This window comes from Zootoca vivipara, chromosome 2, assembly GCF_963506605.1.
Source record: "Zootoca vivipara chromosome 2, rZooViv1.1, whole genome shotgun sequence".
NCBI classification, from domain to species: domain Eukaryota; kingdom Metazoa; phylum Chordata; class Lepidosauria; order Squamata; family Lacertidae; genus Zootoca; species Zootoca vivipara.
In genome coordinates, this window is record NC_083277.1 from 120905349 (window position 1) to 120921160 (window position 15812).

Here is a 15812-nt window from a genome sequence, read left to right on the forward strand (position 1 = left end):
CCATACATCACTACTGGGAAAACCATAGCTTTAACTATATGGACCTTTGTAGGCAAGGTGATGTCTCTGCTTTTTAAGATGCTGTCTAGGTTTGTCATTGCTTTTCTCCCAATAAGCATTTCGTGACTGCTGTCACCATCTGCAATGATCAAGGAGCCCAGGAAAGTAAAATCTCTCACTGCCTCCATTTCTTCCCCTTCTATTTGCCAGGAGGTGATGGCACCTTAGAGACCAACTAAGTTTGTCATTGGTATGAGCCTTCGTGTGCATGCACATTTCTTCAGATAACATGCACGCGAAAGCTCATACCAATGACAAACTTAAGTTGGTCTCTAAGGTGCGACTGGAAGGTTTTTTTATTTTGTTTCGACTACGTCAGACCAACACGGCTACCTACCTGTAACGAACTCCTTCTACAGTAGTAGATCAACAAGGCAGACATAGGCCTATCTAGCTGCTTGCCTAAGGCCAGCTGGCAAGTCTGCAACTGGGACAAGATTTGAATCCAGGAACTTCTTGGCTTACATCCTCGGCTACTACACCAGCTCTCAGGCTAGCTATACTAATTTTCTGAATGGCTGTAAAGATTGGCTGCAATGAAAAGTAAGGAGGCCGTAGTAATGGGTATTTAAGCATTCTGTTTTAATTTATTTAGGCTCACTGCATTCCACCCAGGCACTCTTTGTGTTCCATGGAGGTGGGCACTTGGAAAAGCAAGAAACAGCATTTACATCTAATAATAGCACACGCTCCAGCAGCACTGGGCAGCCTCTCAGTATTGCATTCAAAGAAGTTAAGGCAGTATATGTGTTTATTTGATCCAATACACAGGCTGAGGGTTGCTTCTAGTCTGCACTAAATTCTGCACTGCCGTTGCAAAGGATGGTAGCCTTTCTAGATGCATGAACACAAGATTTATTATGTATGAAGCCTGAGAGTGAACGAGACACCATGGCACTCGGAAAAGGCAGGGCAGCCAACACCAGGGCACAGGTTCCAAAACTATTTTCAGTGAGAAAGTTCAAGTCAGGACAATTAAGCAGCACATAATAAAGGCAGGTGCACCCCAAGTAATATGTGCATCATCTTCCCCCTAATTAATCCTGGCTGCCAGCAGTAATAATGATTTTTGTGTCCAGAACCATCACCATGGCCAGTATAGGCATGCAAAGCAACCAGTATTAGGGCTTGTGTAAGATCCCTTGCCCCCCTGCATTTTCTCTTTGCTACTGGGGTACAGTTTTTAGTCCAAACGAGCAAGAGCAGCCTTGTCCTTCCACTGGGCTCCTCCCATACTGGCAGAATAGGAGCAGCTCAGGTACAGCTGGATTTTTGCATGCAGACAACTTCTGGTTCAATAATTTATTTCTATGTGATACAAGAGTGAACTGGAAATACACAACGTCTTATACAATAAGAAACATTGAAAAGGGGCTGATAGTACAACAGCCCCAGGGCACAAGCATGTTTCCATGGCACAAGCTTTATTGCATTGAAAGGAATGGCATCAAGTCCCAAAACCACAATATTGGGGGCAGAGGGGAGGGAACTGATGGAAGAGCACAGCACTACCCCAAGTTCCAGGCCTAAAGCAGCCAGCTGGGTGGCTGTGCCACTGCCAGAGCCTGCCATAAGCCCCTCTCCTTACCAGAACAGCTGCCATGGCGTGTTAAGTTGGTGCGCCAGGCCAGGAAGAGCAACTGGCCTATCATCAACCTTGACAGCTGTGCTCTGCTGAACTAATGAATACACTATTACGGAGGGATGCTCTCTTTAAGACACCTCACAGCTCCTTGGAGTATCAATTGCTTCCTCAGAGAACCCCATCACACAGCTATTGACAGACAAGTTGACATCCCACAGCATATAGGTTTGTTAGAAGGAAACATTTAGAGCCCCTTTCACAAGATTGCGCGCGCACACAAAATGCTTCTGAAAACATCCCAGTCCTGGGCATGGCATTTCCACATCATCCTGTCCCCAAAAGCTAGGCTAAAACAGGGAGCAGATAAGGCTTCCGCCTTGACATTTTCTGGAGGCTTCAACTGGACAAGCTATCTTTGGGTGGAGCTGGGAAGCCAGGACTTATTAGAGTCACAGCCTTACTGGTACATACTAAAGCAAGGGGAACAGCTGGATGCAGTATATTACACAGGGCCAGAATAATTCTGTCTCTTCTCCCCTGCACACATCCATCTCCCTCTACCAAAGCAGGCACAGCAGGCCACCTAGGGGACATTCTCAAATCCCCACTGGCAGCCCCAAAGTAGCTCCGAAACCCTGAATCAGTTCTAACCCTTTGGAGTGATGGCTGAGGGAGAATCATAGGACTGCTGAATGAAAGCAGCCCTTCGTGGAAGAGGCTCTTGTCGTAAGGAGCAGAACTTTGGCAACAAGGTTTCGTGGAGGCTGCACTGCTGGGGGTTTTGCTAGGCTCACAGGATGCTCATCCGAGTGGCAGGCCTCTGCTATTCACTAGAGTGCTGGAAGGAGCCAGCGCCACTCAGGAGGGGTGGGTTACAGCACAACCTCCAGCAAGGGGTGGGAAAGAAGAGGTAAAGAGTAAGGAGGAGGACTTTGAAACACATAGGCACTACCACTGGGTATCATGGGGTAAGTTAATATATACTATCAGTCACCCTCAGAGGGAGTTGATTGCATAAATGGGGAAGAATCCACTTGACCCCCTTCTTTCAAGGCACAAGACTAAATTCTTATTGCATATTATTCGGTCTCTGAATAAAATACCATTAAACCTTATGTGCGAGCTTAGATCCTGCCCTGACCAGAGTCACCAATGTAGTGTGTCCCCTGTACAGTTTAGAGGATAGAGAATATCAATGCTGGGATGAATCTGAAGCCAGCCATCTTTCTCCCGCTTAGGTTTAGTGCTCTGGACGGTTGTTCATCCCGATGAAAGGTCAAAGATAAGGCACTTGATTCAGCAGCCATCTCCCAGACCAGCCACAATGGGGCTCAAGTCAACCCAACTCTCCTGCTGACCCAAACAGCAGGGGGGGAACCATCCCTCTTACTGAGAATTGGGGTAGAGGAGGGAGGGAGAACTACAGGTGGGGGGAGGAGGGCAGGAAAGCCTTTGATCTTAAGCTTCAGCCAACAAGACAGACTGCACAGCTGCTAAGCAAATACATTCGTGACGAAGTCCAGAAAGCGCTTGGCGTATTGTTCTGGATGCACCGTGGAGATCTCTGCACCAGCCTGAAATGGAAGACAAAAGTGTCAACAACCACCATAAAACGCCCCTATCTTTCCACACACACACTAGGAATAACAACAGTTTGAGGAGCAAATATATTGGAAGGGCAAGGAAGAGAGAACATCTGAACAGAAGTCTGAAAATGGCCTCGATCAACCATTTCTCTCACACACATGTGCTTTCCAATGTCTGCTTTGGCATTATATAACCCCCAACCCTGGCCTAGTTTAGTTTTGATGCCACTTTATTTTCAAGGAAGTGCCTTTGGCACAAAAAGGATTAAGCCAATCATGCAATAAAAATGACTTCTGAATAAGTCATTCACAGGGTGTGACATTTTTATCACCCCACCCCCTGAACTCTGTCTCACCAGTTCGCCATTTTTGGTCTAGGTTGTGGCTAGTCACCATCATGGATGCTATGAAATTCACCTGAAGTCTGGAAATCCTCACGTAGGTGATGTAGTTGACTTTGATTTAGTAAGGCTAGCTGTGGGCCACCAGAGCCCACACCTAGGGGGGCCCATTGTAAAGAACAGTGCAGGCCAGACTCACCCCGTGCTTGACGGTCTTAGCTGCATGGGCAGCCTTCTTCTTGGCATCATACTGTGTGAGGATGTCAATCAGGCCCATGAAATAAACCTCCTTCTGGGGGCTATCTGGAAAAGTAAAGTGAGTCATGGGCACTGCTACCCTCCGCATTCCACACACACACACACACACACACACACACACCCCTCATGCTGGATTCCAACAGGGCAAAATGTGAGTTACCAAATCTTAGGACTGGGTGGGGACAGGAGGCAACCTGTCAGCACCCCCCCCCCACTCAATGCATAAAACTACATCGTCCAGGGTATATGGGACGTAAGTAGGAATTAATAGGATGCACCAAATCAAAGTAGCATAAGAACTGAAAAATGTCCAATAACCCAAGAAAGTAAAACAAGCTCAACCTGGGAGGAAAGACAAAAAAGTCACATAAGGAACATTAGATTATATCAGTTAAATTTGGGAAGAATCCCTTCCTGCCCCAAGTATAGCAAACAATTCACAAACGATTAATTCATCTTCTACATGTTTCTTCCTAATGAAGCCTGCATTTTACAGATGAAGCCACCAGTGGTAGCATCCAGAAAGTATTACAGTGGCAGGAAGTGAACTTCAGAATCCCTATTATCAAAACTTAACTCCTCTCCAGGAAGCCGATATCCACCTGACTCGCCTACAGCAAGGGCTGTGTGTGCCCCCCTCTCTCCCACAAGCCACATTTTCTGCAATCAAAACTAAGCAAGTTGAGCAGATGCACACATCTACTTATTTTTGTGTAGTTTAGTTGGCATTTAGATTCCACATTTAAGAAAGACGCAAAGGAGGAAGGAGTGATGACTTGAAAGAAGAGAAGTCTGGCTCAGAGGGCCAGACAGGACTTTCAAGACCTATTTTTTAACGGAAGAGTCTCTCAAGAAGCTCTTCAGGATCACAACAGGATCCACATAAGGCAAAACTGGAAGCTTGTTCATGGGTATCTTGTGTAAATCAGTTTTGTCATCTCAGATTGTAGCAGGCACTAGCTGACACAGCTTTTGTGTGCACCCTCAAGGGCTACAACCTTTTCTTAAAAAATCAAAAGGCATTGAAATTTGGTGCCAAAGGGTAGATAACATACTTGCACTACAATCTTGCTGATGCAAGCACACACACAACAATCTAGTCAAGTTCTGTCTCTGATTTCTGCAGTTTTCTTCCCCAGTTAACGCCACAGCATTCATGGTAGAACTCTCTTTTAGCCATGTTTGCATGTCATGGTAAAGTATAGTTAACCAAGAGCGTGTAGATGGCTCCTACTTCACTTCTCTACAAGCGGGAGCAACAAACCATGACCCCTGGATTAGGTCTAGTGTTTTATCTGAATTGGGGGTTGTGGTTTGTTTCACAGAAGCAAATAGAAGTCAAAAACAAATCTTAGCTTCATACATCATGGTTTGTTTGAGGGGAGGAGGGGAAACTAGCCACGACTCCTAGTTGAGACACAAAACCTAAAACAAGGATTGTGGTTTGTGGCTCCCACAAGCATAGGGGCAAAGGGAGAGCTGCTATAGATAGCTGCAATGTGTACTGCTGGAATTGCTGCTGGAATTTCGCCTTCGGTGAAATATACAATCAAAGTAGGTAGACTGACACCTGTGTCACAGAGGATAATTAAGGTGTCTTGACTAAAGACAAAGTTGACTTGTGGAAAGTTCCCTCTTATCCTTACTTACTTTCAGCACTTTTTATGGCATAGACATCAATGTAAGGATCAAAGTCACCAGGTCCCAAAGGCTTGTGGGAGTTGAGATAGCTGCCAATGCCCTCAGGAGAAGTTCCATAAGAACCTACTGATGCCACACCCCCAGGTTCACCCTCTCCATCCTCCTCTTCCTCTTTCACATCCTCATCTTCTTCCTGCTCAGCTCGCTGCACGTCATGGATCCCCAACAGTAGGCTGTAGTCCATAATCTTTAGTTGCACTAGGAACTGAACATATGGACACAATTGTCAGTAAACTAAGAAGTTAACAATGGGCTTGCTTTCTAGTTATTACAAGCGGAATGCCTCTAAAAAACTGGTTGTTTTGCATGAGCAAAACAGACAACGCCATGTGCAATGCATAATAATAATAATAATAATAATAATAATAATCATCATCATCATCATCATAATACCCCACCCATCTGACTGGGTTGCCCCAGCCACTCTGGGCAGTTTCCAACAGAATACAGGCAACAACCAAGATACACGTGTCCAATAGACATGTACACACGTACATTGTGGCAATCTGGAAATGGCTGGAAAGGGGTGCATAATGGGTTTATACATGCTCCGCCGTTCCACGCGATGATCCGGAATGAAACCCTTGTGCAAACTGGGGGTTGCCTGTTTTATAAACATACCAAGGATTAACTATGGATTAAATTATCTTTTGTGTAGGAATTCAGCTACTGATCGCAAGTGCAAAACCCAGAGGGCAGAATTTACTCTGGATTCATCAGGAAAAATAAAGACCAGTTCCTCTTTAAAAAGGGAGTGCAGCTTTAATCCAAAGGTGGCATGTGGCGTTTCTTTTTTGGGGGGGGGAGGTACAGGGAAGAAAAGAGAACCACCCTCTCCTGGCAGCCTGAGCCCATGATTAATTGCCTTGGCTGTTCAAAGCTGTGTACCTCCTTTGTAACTGGAATGCCTCCAGGTTTTGACTCTCAGACTCCTGTCCATGTTCTGCCTCCGCTCAGTTGACTGAAGCACCATTAGTAGTCAGTATTTTCTTCATAATGCTGAGAAAGCTGGCAAACTCACCAAAACTTTTCCAGACTGAACACTTACACAATAGTAGCCAAAAACGTCATGCACAAGTGACACGACTGACATCAAGAGGCAGGGAAGTGGCCACAAACCCTCCCACACCCCAATATGGGGCCTTACAGACCTAGAGAGCTTTGCTTTAGGGTCTCAGTCCATGCTTGTGTGAATATGTGCCTGAGTTCTTCAGATGCTTAAGGCATTCTCATTCTCACTGAAAGAGAAGTTAAAGCACTGAAGGAGCAGGGATTATTCGGTAAATGTTAACTTGTATTAATGGATGCAGTACTATTATTAATTATATATTTTTATTGATTACATTTATATACCACCTTTTTCTTCCAAGGAGCTCAATGGTACATGGTTCTCCTCCTCCCCATTTCATCCTCACAAGAACCCTGTGAGGAAGGTTAGGCTAAGAGATGGTGACTGGGCCAAGGTGAGCTTCATGGCTGAGTGGGGATTTGAACCCTGGTCGCCCAGGTCATAGGCCAACACTGTAACCATTATGCCACCCTGGCATAATAGTAGCACTACAAGTGCTAATAATTTGCATTTCTACAGTGCTTGAGAATGTTCAAAGCACTTCATGTCATTATCTCAGTACACACAGATCAGGTCAGCAGCACCTGCTGATCCCAGGTGCTGGGTCAAGGCTGTAAGATTCATATCTGAGATTTTGTTCCAAGGACTTCTTGGTTCAAATCTCACATGCTTAACCAGGATGCTACAACAGCTCTTTTGGTGGACGGACCATACGGCTCATTCAAGTTTTCTCTCAACCATGAAACTCACTATCATCTCAGCCTTACTGACCTCACAAGATTGTTGTCAGGATAAAACAGAGGAGGGAAGAATTACCTCTGCTACAGGAAGGGAAAAATGCAAATGCAATAAAATTTAATACACCGTAAATCCTTGTGCATGCGAATATTAACAACATATGGCTCAGTTTCCCCTTGTACTTCTCTGCATCCATCTTTGAAGTAACCATCATCATAAATAAAGTTATGCACATTTCAAGTATTCAAAGTTGTAGTTAGTGTCAGACTAGGCCCAGGGAAATAAAAAAAATTCCTTCAGTAGCACCTTAAAGACCAACTAAGTTTTTATTTTGGTATGAGCTTTCGTGTGCATGCACACTTCTTCAGATACAGTGAAATGGAAGTTTCCAGGCACTTATGTAGAGAAGGGGTGGGGAGGGGTGGGGATGGGGAGGGGGGATCACTCAGAAGGGTGGTGGAAATGGGTGATTGACTGACTGATAGCTGTTGATGACCGCAAACGACTGCAAATGGTTTTGCATGAAAAAGCAAGGGTTGAGATGGCTGAAGATCGCTTATCATGTATAATGAGATAAGAATCCGATATCTCTGTTCAAACCAGGTCCCTCCATGGTTTTGAGCTTGGTGATAAGTTGTAATTCAGCAACTTCTCTTTCCAGTCTATTTCTGAAATTCTTTTGTAGTAAGACAGCTACTTTGAGATCTTGTATAGAATGTCCTGGGAGATTGAAGTGTTCTCCTACTGGTTTTTCTGTCTTCTGGTTCCTGATGTCAGATTTATGTCCATTTATCCTTTGGCGTAGGGTTTGGCCTGTTTGTCCAATATAGAGAGCTGAAGGGCACTGTTGGCATTTGATGGCATACACAATGTTAGAGGATGAGCAATTAAATAGTCCTGAGATGGTATGTTGGATGTTGTTGGGGCCAGTAATGGTGTTGTCTGGGTGTATGTGGCAGCAAAGTTGGCCTCTGGGTTTATTGCAGGCTCTGGTACCAGTGTCCATGTTAAGTCTGGTGGTTGTATTATTGTGGGTGAGGAGTTGTTTAAGATTGGGTGGCTGTCTGTAGGCAATGAAAGGTCTTCCTCCCAGAGCTTGAGAAAGGGAGCTGTCATTGTCCAGGAGAGGCTGTAGATCTCTGATGATGCGTTGTACTGTTTTAGCTTGGGAGCTGTATGTGATGACTAGTGGTGTTCTGTTATTTTCTTTTTTGGGTCTGTCTTGAAGCAGGTTCTCTCTAGGTATCTGTCTGGCTCTGTTGATCTGTTGTTTAACTTCATCAGGTGGATATTTTAGTTCTAAAAAGGTTTGCTGTAGATCTCTTAGGTGAGATTCTCTGTCTGTAGAGTTGGAACAGATGCGGTTGTAACGTAAGGCCTGGCTGTATACGATGGATTGTTTGGTATGTTTGGGATGGTAGCTAGAAGCATGTAGATATGTTTGTCGGTCAGTTGGTTTTCTGTATAAGGTGGTGTCTATATGTCCATCCTGTATTTTTATAGTAGTGTCCAAAAAAATGTATTTCTTGCATAGATTGGTTCATTGTTAGGTTGATGGTGGGGTGAAAGTCATTGAATGTCTGGTGGAAGGTTTCTAGGGTCTGTTGTCCATGTGTCCAGATAATAAAAATATCGTCAATGTATCGCAGGTACAGGAGAGGTTTGAGTGGGTAGGAGTTAAGGAAACGTTGTTCTAAATCTGCCATGAAGATGTTGGCATACTGTGGGGCCATGCGGGTGCCCATGGCTGTGCCGCTGATCTGGAGGAACAGGTCATCACCAAATTTGAAGTGGTTGTGGGTAAGGACAAAGTGGCAGAGTTTGGTAGCAAAGTCCGCTGTGGTTTTATCTGAAATGGTGTTCCTTATGGCTTGTAAACCATCATTGTGTGGGATGTTGGTATATAGAGATTCCACATCCATAGTGGCTAGTATAGTATTGTTAGGAAGATTGTTCAAATATTGTATTTTCCTCAGAAAATCTGTGGTGTCACGTACGTAGCTGGGAGCACTGATAGCATATGGTTTCAGAACAGAGTCCATATTTGCGGCTGAGGTAAGTTTGAATGGGAGGCATACGCTGATGCTACAGGGTGTCTCCCTCAGGAAAGCAGAGGGGAATTTTGGGATAAGCCACTTTGTGAATCCTTTGTGGAAGCGTTATGTAAATGAGAAGACACAAGAGTACAGAAGCAGGGCATTCAAATAGAAGAATACAAGGCCTTCTTCCCCTCTCTTTGTTCATGTGAATGCGGCCTGTGCAGACGCTTTCACAGAGACCAACTAGCAGAAGGGCATCCATGCCGAGGAAAATTTCAGGCAGATTATTCCTAGGGGCCATCACTAGGCAACTCCAATTTCTGTCCTCAAAAATGCTTCAAGTTCTGTAAATCATGAAACCTAATTTTCTATCGTTTCCCTGATTTGGGTCAGAAACGATGTTCAGGGTGGTGTGGAGAGGAATGTCAGGGTGGGACTCAACTGATGGAAGGGGGAAAGGCTGTGCAGAATACTGGGTTAGAAATTAGACTCTGAGCATCTGCAGCCTTCCCACTCCCCACCTCACATGCTATTAGCAGTCATTAAGGCTAATAGGGTGAATCGTGCACTGCAGAAGCATTTTCAGTTCTGCAGACTCAGTCCCCAAGGAAATATAATAGCAGATGAGATAGTGGCTGGGAGCATTTTTCTAGTCTTGGAACCTAACCTCATCTCATTGCAGCAAATTTGGGTTTGGGGTGGGTGGGGAAGATCTGCAATCCCCCAAAACAGTCCTATCTGCACTGTACTGCTTCCGCCAAAGAATCCTGGGAACTGTGATTTGTTCAGGGTGCTGAGAGCTGTTAGGGCACCACTATTCCCCTCGCAGAGCTACAATTCCCATCGTGCTTTGACATTCAATCCTTTTTCTCAGGGAACTCTGGGAACTGTAGTCATACACCCAGTAACATATTTGATTGGTGACAAAGCTCAACATGCAGCACTTGGGAAGCCCCAGTGATCTATGGCAATCTGCTGTTTGTTGGGCCTTGCAAAGCACAGCACCTTGGCCTGCGCAACTCGATTTCCAAACTGCACGAGCATGAACAGGACAGGCAACTGTGTGGGAGATCAGGATCCATCCTGCTCACCAGATCCAATTCTCCATCCTTGAACAAATAGTTACACATAGCTCTTAGGAACTGGGGGCAGGGATGCAACCCTGCACTAGCATCCCTGTTTCTTGACACTAGCTTGAAAGCCTATTAAAACTCAACACATTTGGGGCTAGAATAAGCTCTTTATCAGGGAACATTGCTAAAAAACGGAGCCTGTTTCAAAGCATGGCTGCAAATAAATCCCTTTCTGTGCCCACGGATCATGTCCTACTGATATGCATTGACCAGCTGCTCCTGTCTTGCTGTGACTGTATCAGGGCTAGGCCCCCTAAGCCACAGTACCTCCACATCTCTCTTTAATTTCTCCATGAAATCTCTCTTGGCTTCTTCGTCAACGTACACTTTCTGGTTCATGTTTCGAAAGTCAATGTCCTTTAGGGTTGGTAGCTCCTTGCCCTAGAAAGGAATAGAAACATATTTCGAATAAAGAGGAGGCATGGGAGCTGACTCAGCCGCTGACGGAATCTAGACTTGGATGAACCGGAGCCAAAACAATGAACAAGCGCACTGAAAGTATTTTTTAATTTTGCTTTCTACCTTCTTGCAAGTCCTCGCCGAACATGGTTATAGGGCACCATCTAAATATTTCAAATAAATAATAAAACGTAAATAACTCCCAGTTTTCAGCAAGATCACTTTCAAGAGCAACAAGGACCTTTATTATGCAATAAATCTCTTGGCCAGGAGATCACTGCAGAATTACCCCCTGCCTCCTTCTGCCTCTCACTCTTTTGAGGGTGCCTCAAAAGGATTTTCAGGAAGCTGAATTCCGTGCCCATGGCTACATTATTCTGCTGTGCTTCCAACAGAATCACAGCCCACGGACTATAATGTTAAATGCTACTTAGTTCCATGAGATGCTCCCAACCATTGGTCCACCTAAGCCTGGAATCGCCTCCTTTGTGTGGTAACTGCTCTTTAAGGTCCTTTTCCATCCCCTGCTACTGGAACCTTTTTATAATTGTTGATACCAGGAATTCAACTTGGGATCTTCTGCATTCGCATAACATGCACCACCACTATGTTATAGCCCCTGTCCTCTTGATCTCTACTTTCAACACCCTGGAATTTGATGTCAATGCAAACATTAATCCTGCAAACTTATTCCAAGGAAACAACTCGCCTGTAATACCCCTTTGCTCATATTTTAAGCCTCCATAGTCTCCACTTCTTCTAGTTTAGTCAAGATCTGTTTATTCTGCCTAGCACATGCAGATACCAGGAGTGCAATGTAAATGCATATATGCCCTTGCCTAATTTTTTTAAGACATAAATATGCTCTCAGGTCAGGCCTCTATCTTCCTTTGCAACGAGGAAGGTCCATCATCATCTTGGGGTTTAAGCCAGCAAGCCAAAAATCACTCCGCAACACATCAAAAGCAGAGGGAGAGACACCACCTTTCCCCAGAAAGCCATATTCTCAAATTACCTTCTCTTTATCACTAGCTTCACGGGATACCAGGGAGCCCTGAAAAAAAGGAGAAACACAAACATTAAGAAGCACAATTCATAAGCACAAATGGGCATGGCTTTCAGGGCAAGTCTGAAATCAATGATTTTGTGTTGTGCTAAGGAGATGGTTCCATCAGGGCTCGACAAAACAATCTTCCCTCTCTTCCCTCCATGTGCTGTTCTGGGGGTTCCCCCCGGCCCCCCAAAGTAGATGAGGGAGGCGCAAGGGGCTCATAGGAGGAGGAGTGTGGGGAAAGCCCCACTGTGCCAGCACTGGCTTCTGCTAGCAGGACCTGTTGGTTGAATCCAGCCCACAGCATTCACATAAACATCAGTTAAACAAGCTGGAAACCAAAAGATCATCATTATTGGAGGGGGAAAGAGGTATATGTCTCTAAGCTAAAAAGTACCTCAAGGGCTCTCCAAAAGAGTATCATTCCACTAAACATAATTCTCTGATATTCTATGCCACGACGTTCTATTCTTCATAGTATGTATATTTTATACAACTGACTTTAATATTTTATTTTTATATTGTTGCAATACCCCCTGGGTCCTCATGGCAAAGGGTGGGTAAGAAATCCAAGTAATAGTAACAGTAAAAGCAGTGTTTTTATACATTATGATGTTGTCCTGCCTTGACCAGAGATAAGATAAAAACAATATTGTTCAAACTGTTCCTGTTACTGAGTTTCACACAGATACCTGCCATAATTCTGTCCCTGGGGCTATTACAATGGGCAAGATGAGACCTAAGGACACTGTCCTCCACCTTCTGCTGACCACAAAAGCACCAGTTCAGATGCAAGAAATCTCTGTGTCTCCATCCAGATAGGCAGAGGGCACAGTCTGGAATCAAAAGGCTGCAACATAAACAGTGGTGATGGCACACTGCATAACAGCCTTCACCCTGCAAATTACAGACTATTCATTTTATCCATATAAGGCAAGCAATTATATTCTCTCCCACTTCATAGAGGGCAGGAGGCTGAGGAAGCATGACTTGCCAAGGCTACCCAGAGAGTTTTTGATGTAGCCAAATTATGAACCTAGGTAGGTCTCACCTGCTGTAAAAGCTCTGCTTGGGCAGTAAAGTAGCTGAGTTGCTGCTGCTGCTGCTGCTGTTTTTTTAAAATAAGACTTCAGGTGTTAGGATGAAAAGCTTTCTTGGCAGGGTTTTCCTGTTGTTATTCTGTCTCTCATAGCTACAATAAACCTACCATTAAAATTATGGACTGGTCATTTCTTCATCAGAGAGCAAACAGGCAAATTTAGCAGGGGATCAAATACTTTTCCCCCTCACTGTATTTTGTAATCCTAGACCAACTGCACTGGCTGCCAATTCGCTTCCAGGCTCAATTCAAAGTGCTGGTTTTGACCTAGAAAGTCTTAAATGGCTCAGGACCGCAATACCTTAACGATCGCCTCCACCTTTTTTCTCTGCCTGTTTCATTGGCAAGCTGCTAGCCTGAGAAAGTCACATTGTTGCCCTTATGGTTCAGCAGAACCACAGCCTCCCCCTGAACCAGGGTTAATGGCTATTGAAGCCATGGCCCTGTCAACTGAAGATGTTTCACTGACCGGAGCCGGAACTACTCACCCAGACAAAGCTGTGCCTCTGTTTAAGTCTAGGTTTGATGGTTGCTGAAGCAATATTTGAAGGAGGTTTAACAAACTGAAGGACATCGTCCTCTTTCTATGCTCCTCCCGATGGAAACATGAAGAAGCCTGATAACTAAGCTCTTTAGCGACGAAATGTCGGATTACTGGAACGATGTCTGACACTGAACCATTGATATATTACAAGTGAACTATTTATTTATTGCATTTGCTATTGTTTAAGATAAAACCTATTTGGGAAAGAAACTATTTTTGCCATTTTTATGGATGTTGATTGTTTGTTTACAGATATTTGCCTTGGTGATAATATCTTGCGTTGACTGCAGTAGACATTGTATCACCACCCTGTTCATTGTTTTATTGAAGCAATATTTGAATCTGCTCATATGCCTCTCAGGCTTGAGCTTCAGCCGCAACTATGCAGGATGCTACCCAGTTTATTTGACTTTGCCTTCCCGGACCCTGGCTTCTGCTTTGCTTGAACTTTCCCTTACCAGAATCTGAACTTGTGCTTGATTTTGTCTTGCTCCCTTTGGAGCAGTGGTGGGAAACCTTTTTGGCTCCATGGGCCAGACCCTTATCAGGATCTGCTTCATGGGTCAAATCTGACACCTGTCAAAATCCCTTTTGCACTGCTCTTAAAAGGGAAGTGGGAGGAGACTTAAGAGAAGGTGACTCTTTTGCCAAGTCTCCTCCTCCTTCCCTATTAAATCCCCAGATCTTGCTCCACTCAAATCTTGCTGCCTAGCCTTGCTGAGAACAAGATTGTGCAGCCAATACAGATTGAAACCTTGTTCTCCCACCCATCAGTTTTTGGTGCACATGGTTTGGGGAGGGGGAATGGCTTGGGCAGGCAATGGCTGGCTCATGGGTCAGAGGTTCTCCACTCTTGCCTTGGAGGAAGCCAAACTTGCGCCTACAGTACACATGAACCCATCAGGCTGCAACTACATCCAGCCAAAAACTCTGCCTGGAACTAACAGCATCTCAACTTAATAAGCAGAGAGAGGAGCACCTGAATTGGGCCAATTTCTCATGTCTTACGAGCAGACGTCTTTCTTGTTCCTGCTACCAGAGATACATTAAAAGAGATGGAGGAGCTGAAGCAGGGAGCTTGTGGGTGCAAATCGCACACCCTGCCACTGAACAATGGCCTCTGTGGGTGCCACATCACACAGCAGGTGGGAATGGTGCAAGTCACAGTCACAGGACCCACCCTATTTCAGTGACTCTGTTTCATTTTTAAACTGTTTCAAACAGTTAGAGTTTAGATGACCTAACTTTAGATTGTTTTAACATGCTCTGGGACCTGATGCTAAAAGGTGCATACTAAATCTTTTTATAAACAGTTCCATGCATGCTCATATGTTTTCACAACTACCGTATGTAGTGACTATCATGTCTATTTTACAGATGGAGAGGCACAGAATTCTTTGCAAACAAGGCTTTTCACGAGAAAACCTGGATGCCACAATTCAGCACTGTGTTTCCCAGCTTCCTGCCTAATTAGATATTTCCTTTATATCCCCTGCCCTGGCTCTGTACTCTCATGGCATAGAATCATAGAGTTGGAAGAGACCACAAGGGCCATCCAGTCCAACCCCCTGCCAAGCAGGAAACACCATCAAAGCATTCCTGACATATGCCTGTCAAGCCTCTGCTTAAAGACCTCCAAAGACTCCACTACACTCCTTGGTAGCAAATTCCACTGTTGAACAGCTCTTACTGTCAGGAAGTTCTTCCTAATGTTTAGGTGGAATCTTCTTTCTTGTAGTTTGAATCCATTGCTCCGTGTCTGCTTCTCTGGAGCAGCAGAAAAACAACTTTTCACCCTCTTCTATATGACATCCTTTTATATATTTGAACATGGCTACCCCTTAACGTTTTCTTTTCCAGGTTAAACATACCCAGCTCCCTAAGCCATTCCTCATAAGGTATTGTTTCCAGACCTTTGACCATTTTGGTTGTCCTCTTCTGGACATGTTCCAGCTTGTCAGTATCCTTCTTGAACTGTGGTGCCCAGAACTGGACACAGTACTCCAGGTGAGGTCTGACCAGAGCAGAATACAGTGGTACTATTACTTCCCTTGATCTAGATGCTATACTCCTATTGATGCAGCCCAGAATTGCATTGGCTTTTTTAGCTGCTGCATCACACTGTTGACTCATGTCAAGTTTGTGGTCTACCAAGACTCCTAGATCCTTTTCACATGTACTGCTCTCAAGCCAGGTGTCACCCATCCTG

At 44.7% G+C, this 15812-nt stretch overlaps 1 protein-coding gene across 5 annotated transcripts in view; it reads right to left on the reverse strand.

Moving 5' to 3' along the window:
• Positions 1-350: 350 nt before the first annotated feature.
• Positions 351-15812, reverse strand: part of PIP4K2C (phosphatidylinositol-5-phosphate 4-kinase type 2 gamma) — a 35823-nt gene continuing 20361 nt past the window's right edge. For all 5 annotated transcript variants that reach the window (XM_035102519.2, XM_035102537.2, XM_035102546.2 and 2 more), the window contains 5 exons: positions 11925-11963; positions 10778-10891; positions 5481-5736; positions 3772-3875; positions 351-3219 (listed from right to left, as the gene is read on the reverse strand). In XM_035102519.2, the coding sequence (XP_034958410.1) occupies positions 3139-3219; positions 3772-3875; positions 5481-5736; positions 10778-10891; positions 11925-11963 (594 nt within the window). In that variant the 3' untranslated portion in view covers positions 351-3138. The remainder of the gene's footprint in view (positions 3220-3771; positions 3876-5480; positions 5737-10777; positions 10892-11924; positions 11964-15812) is intronic.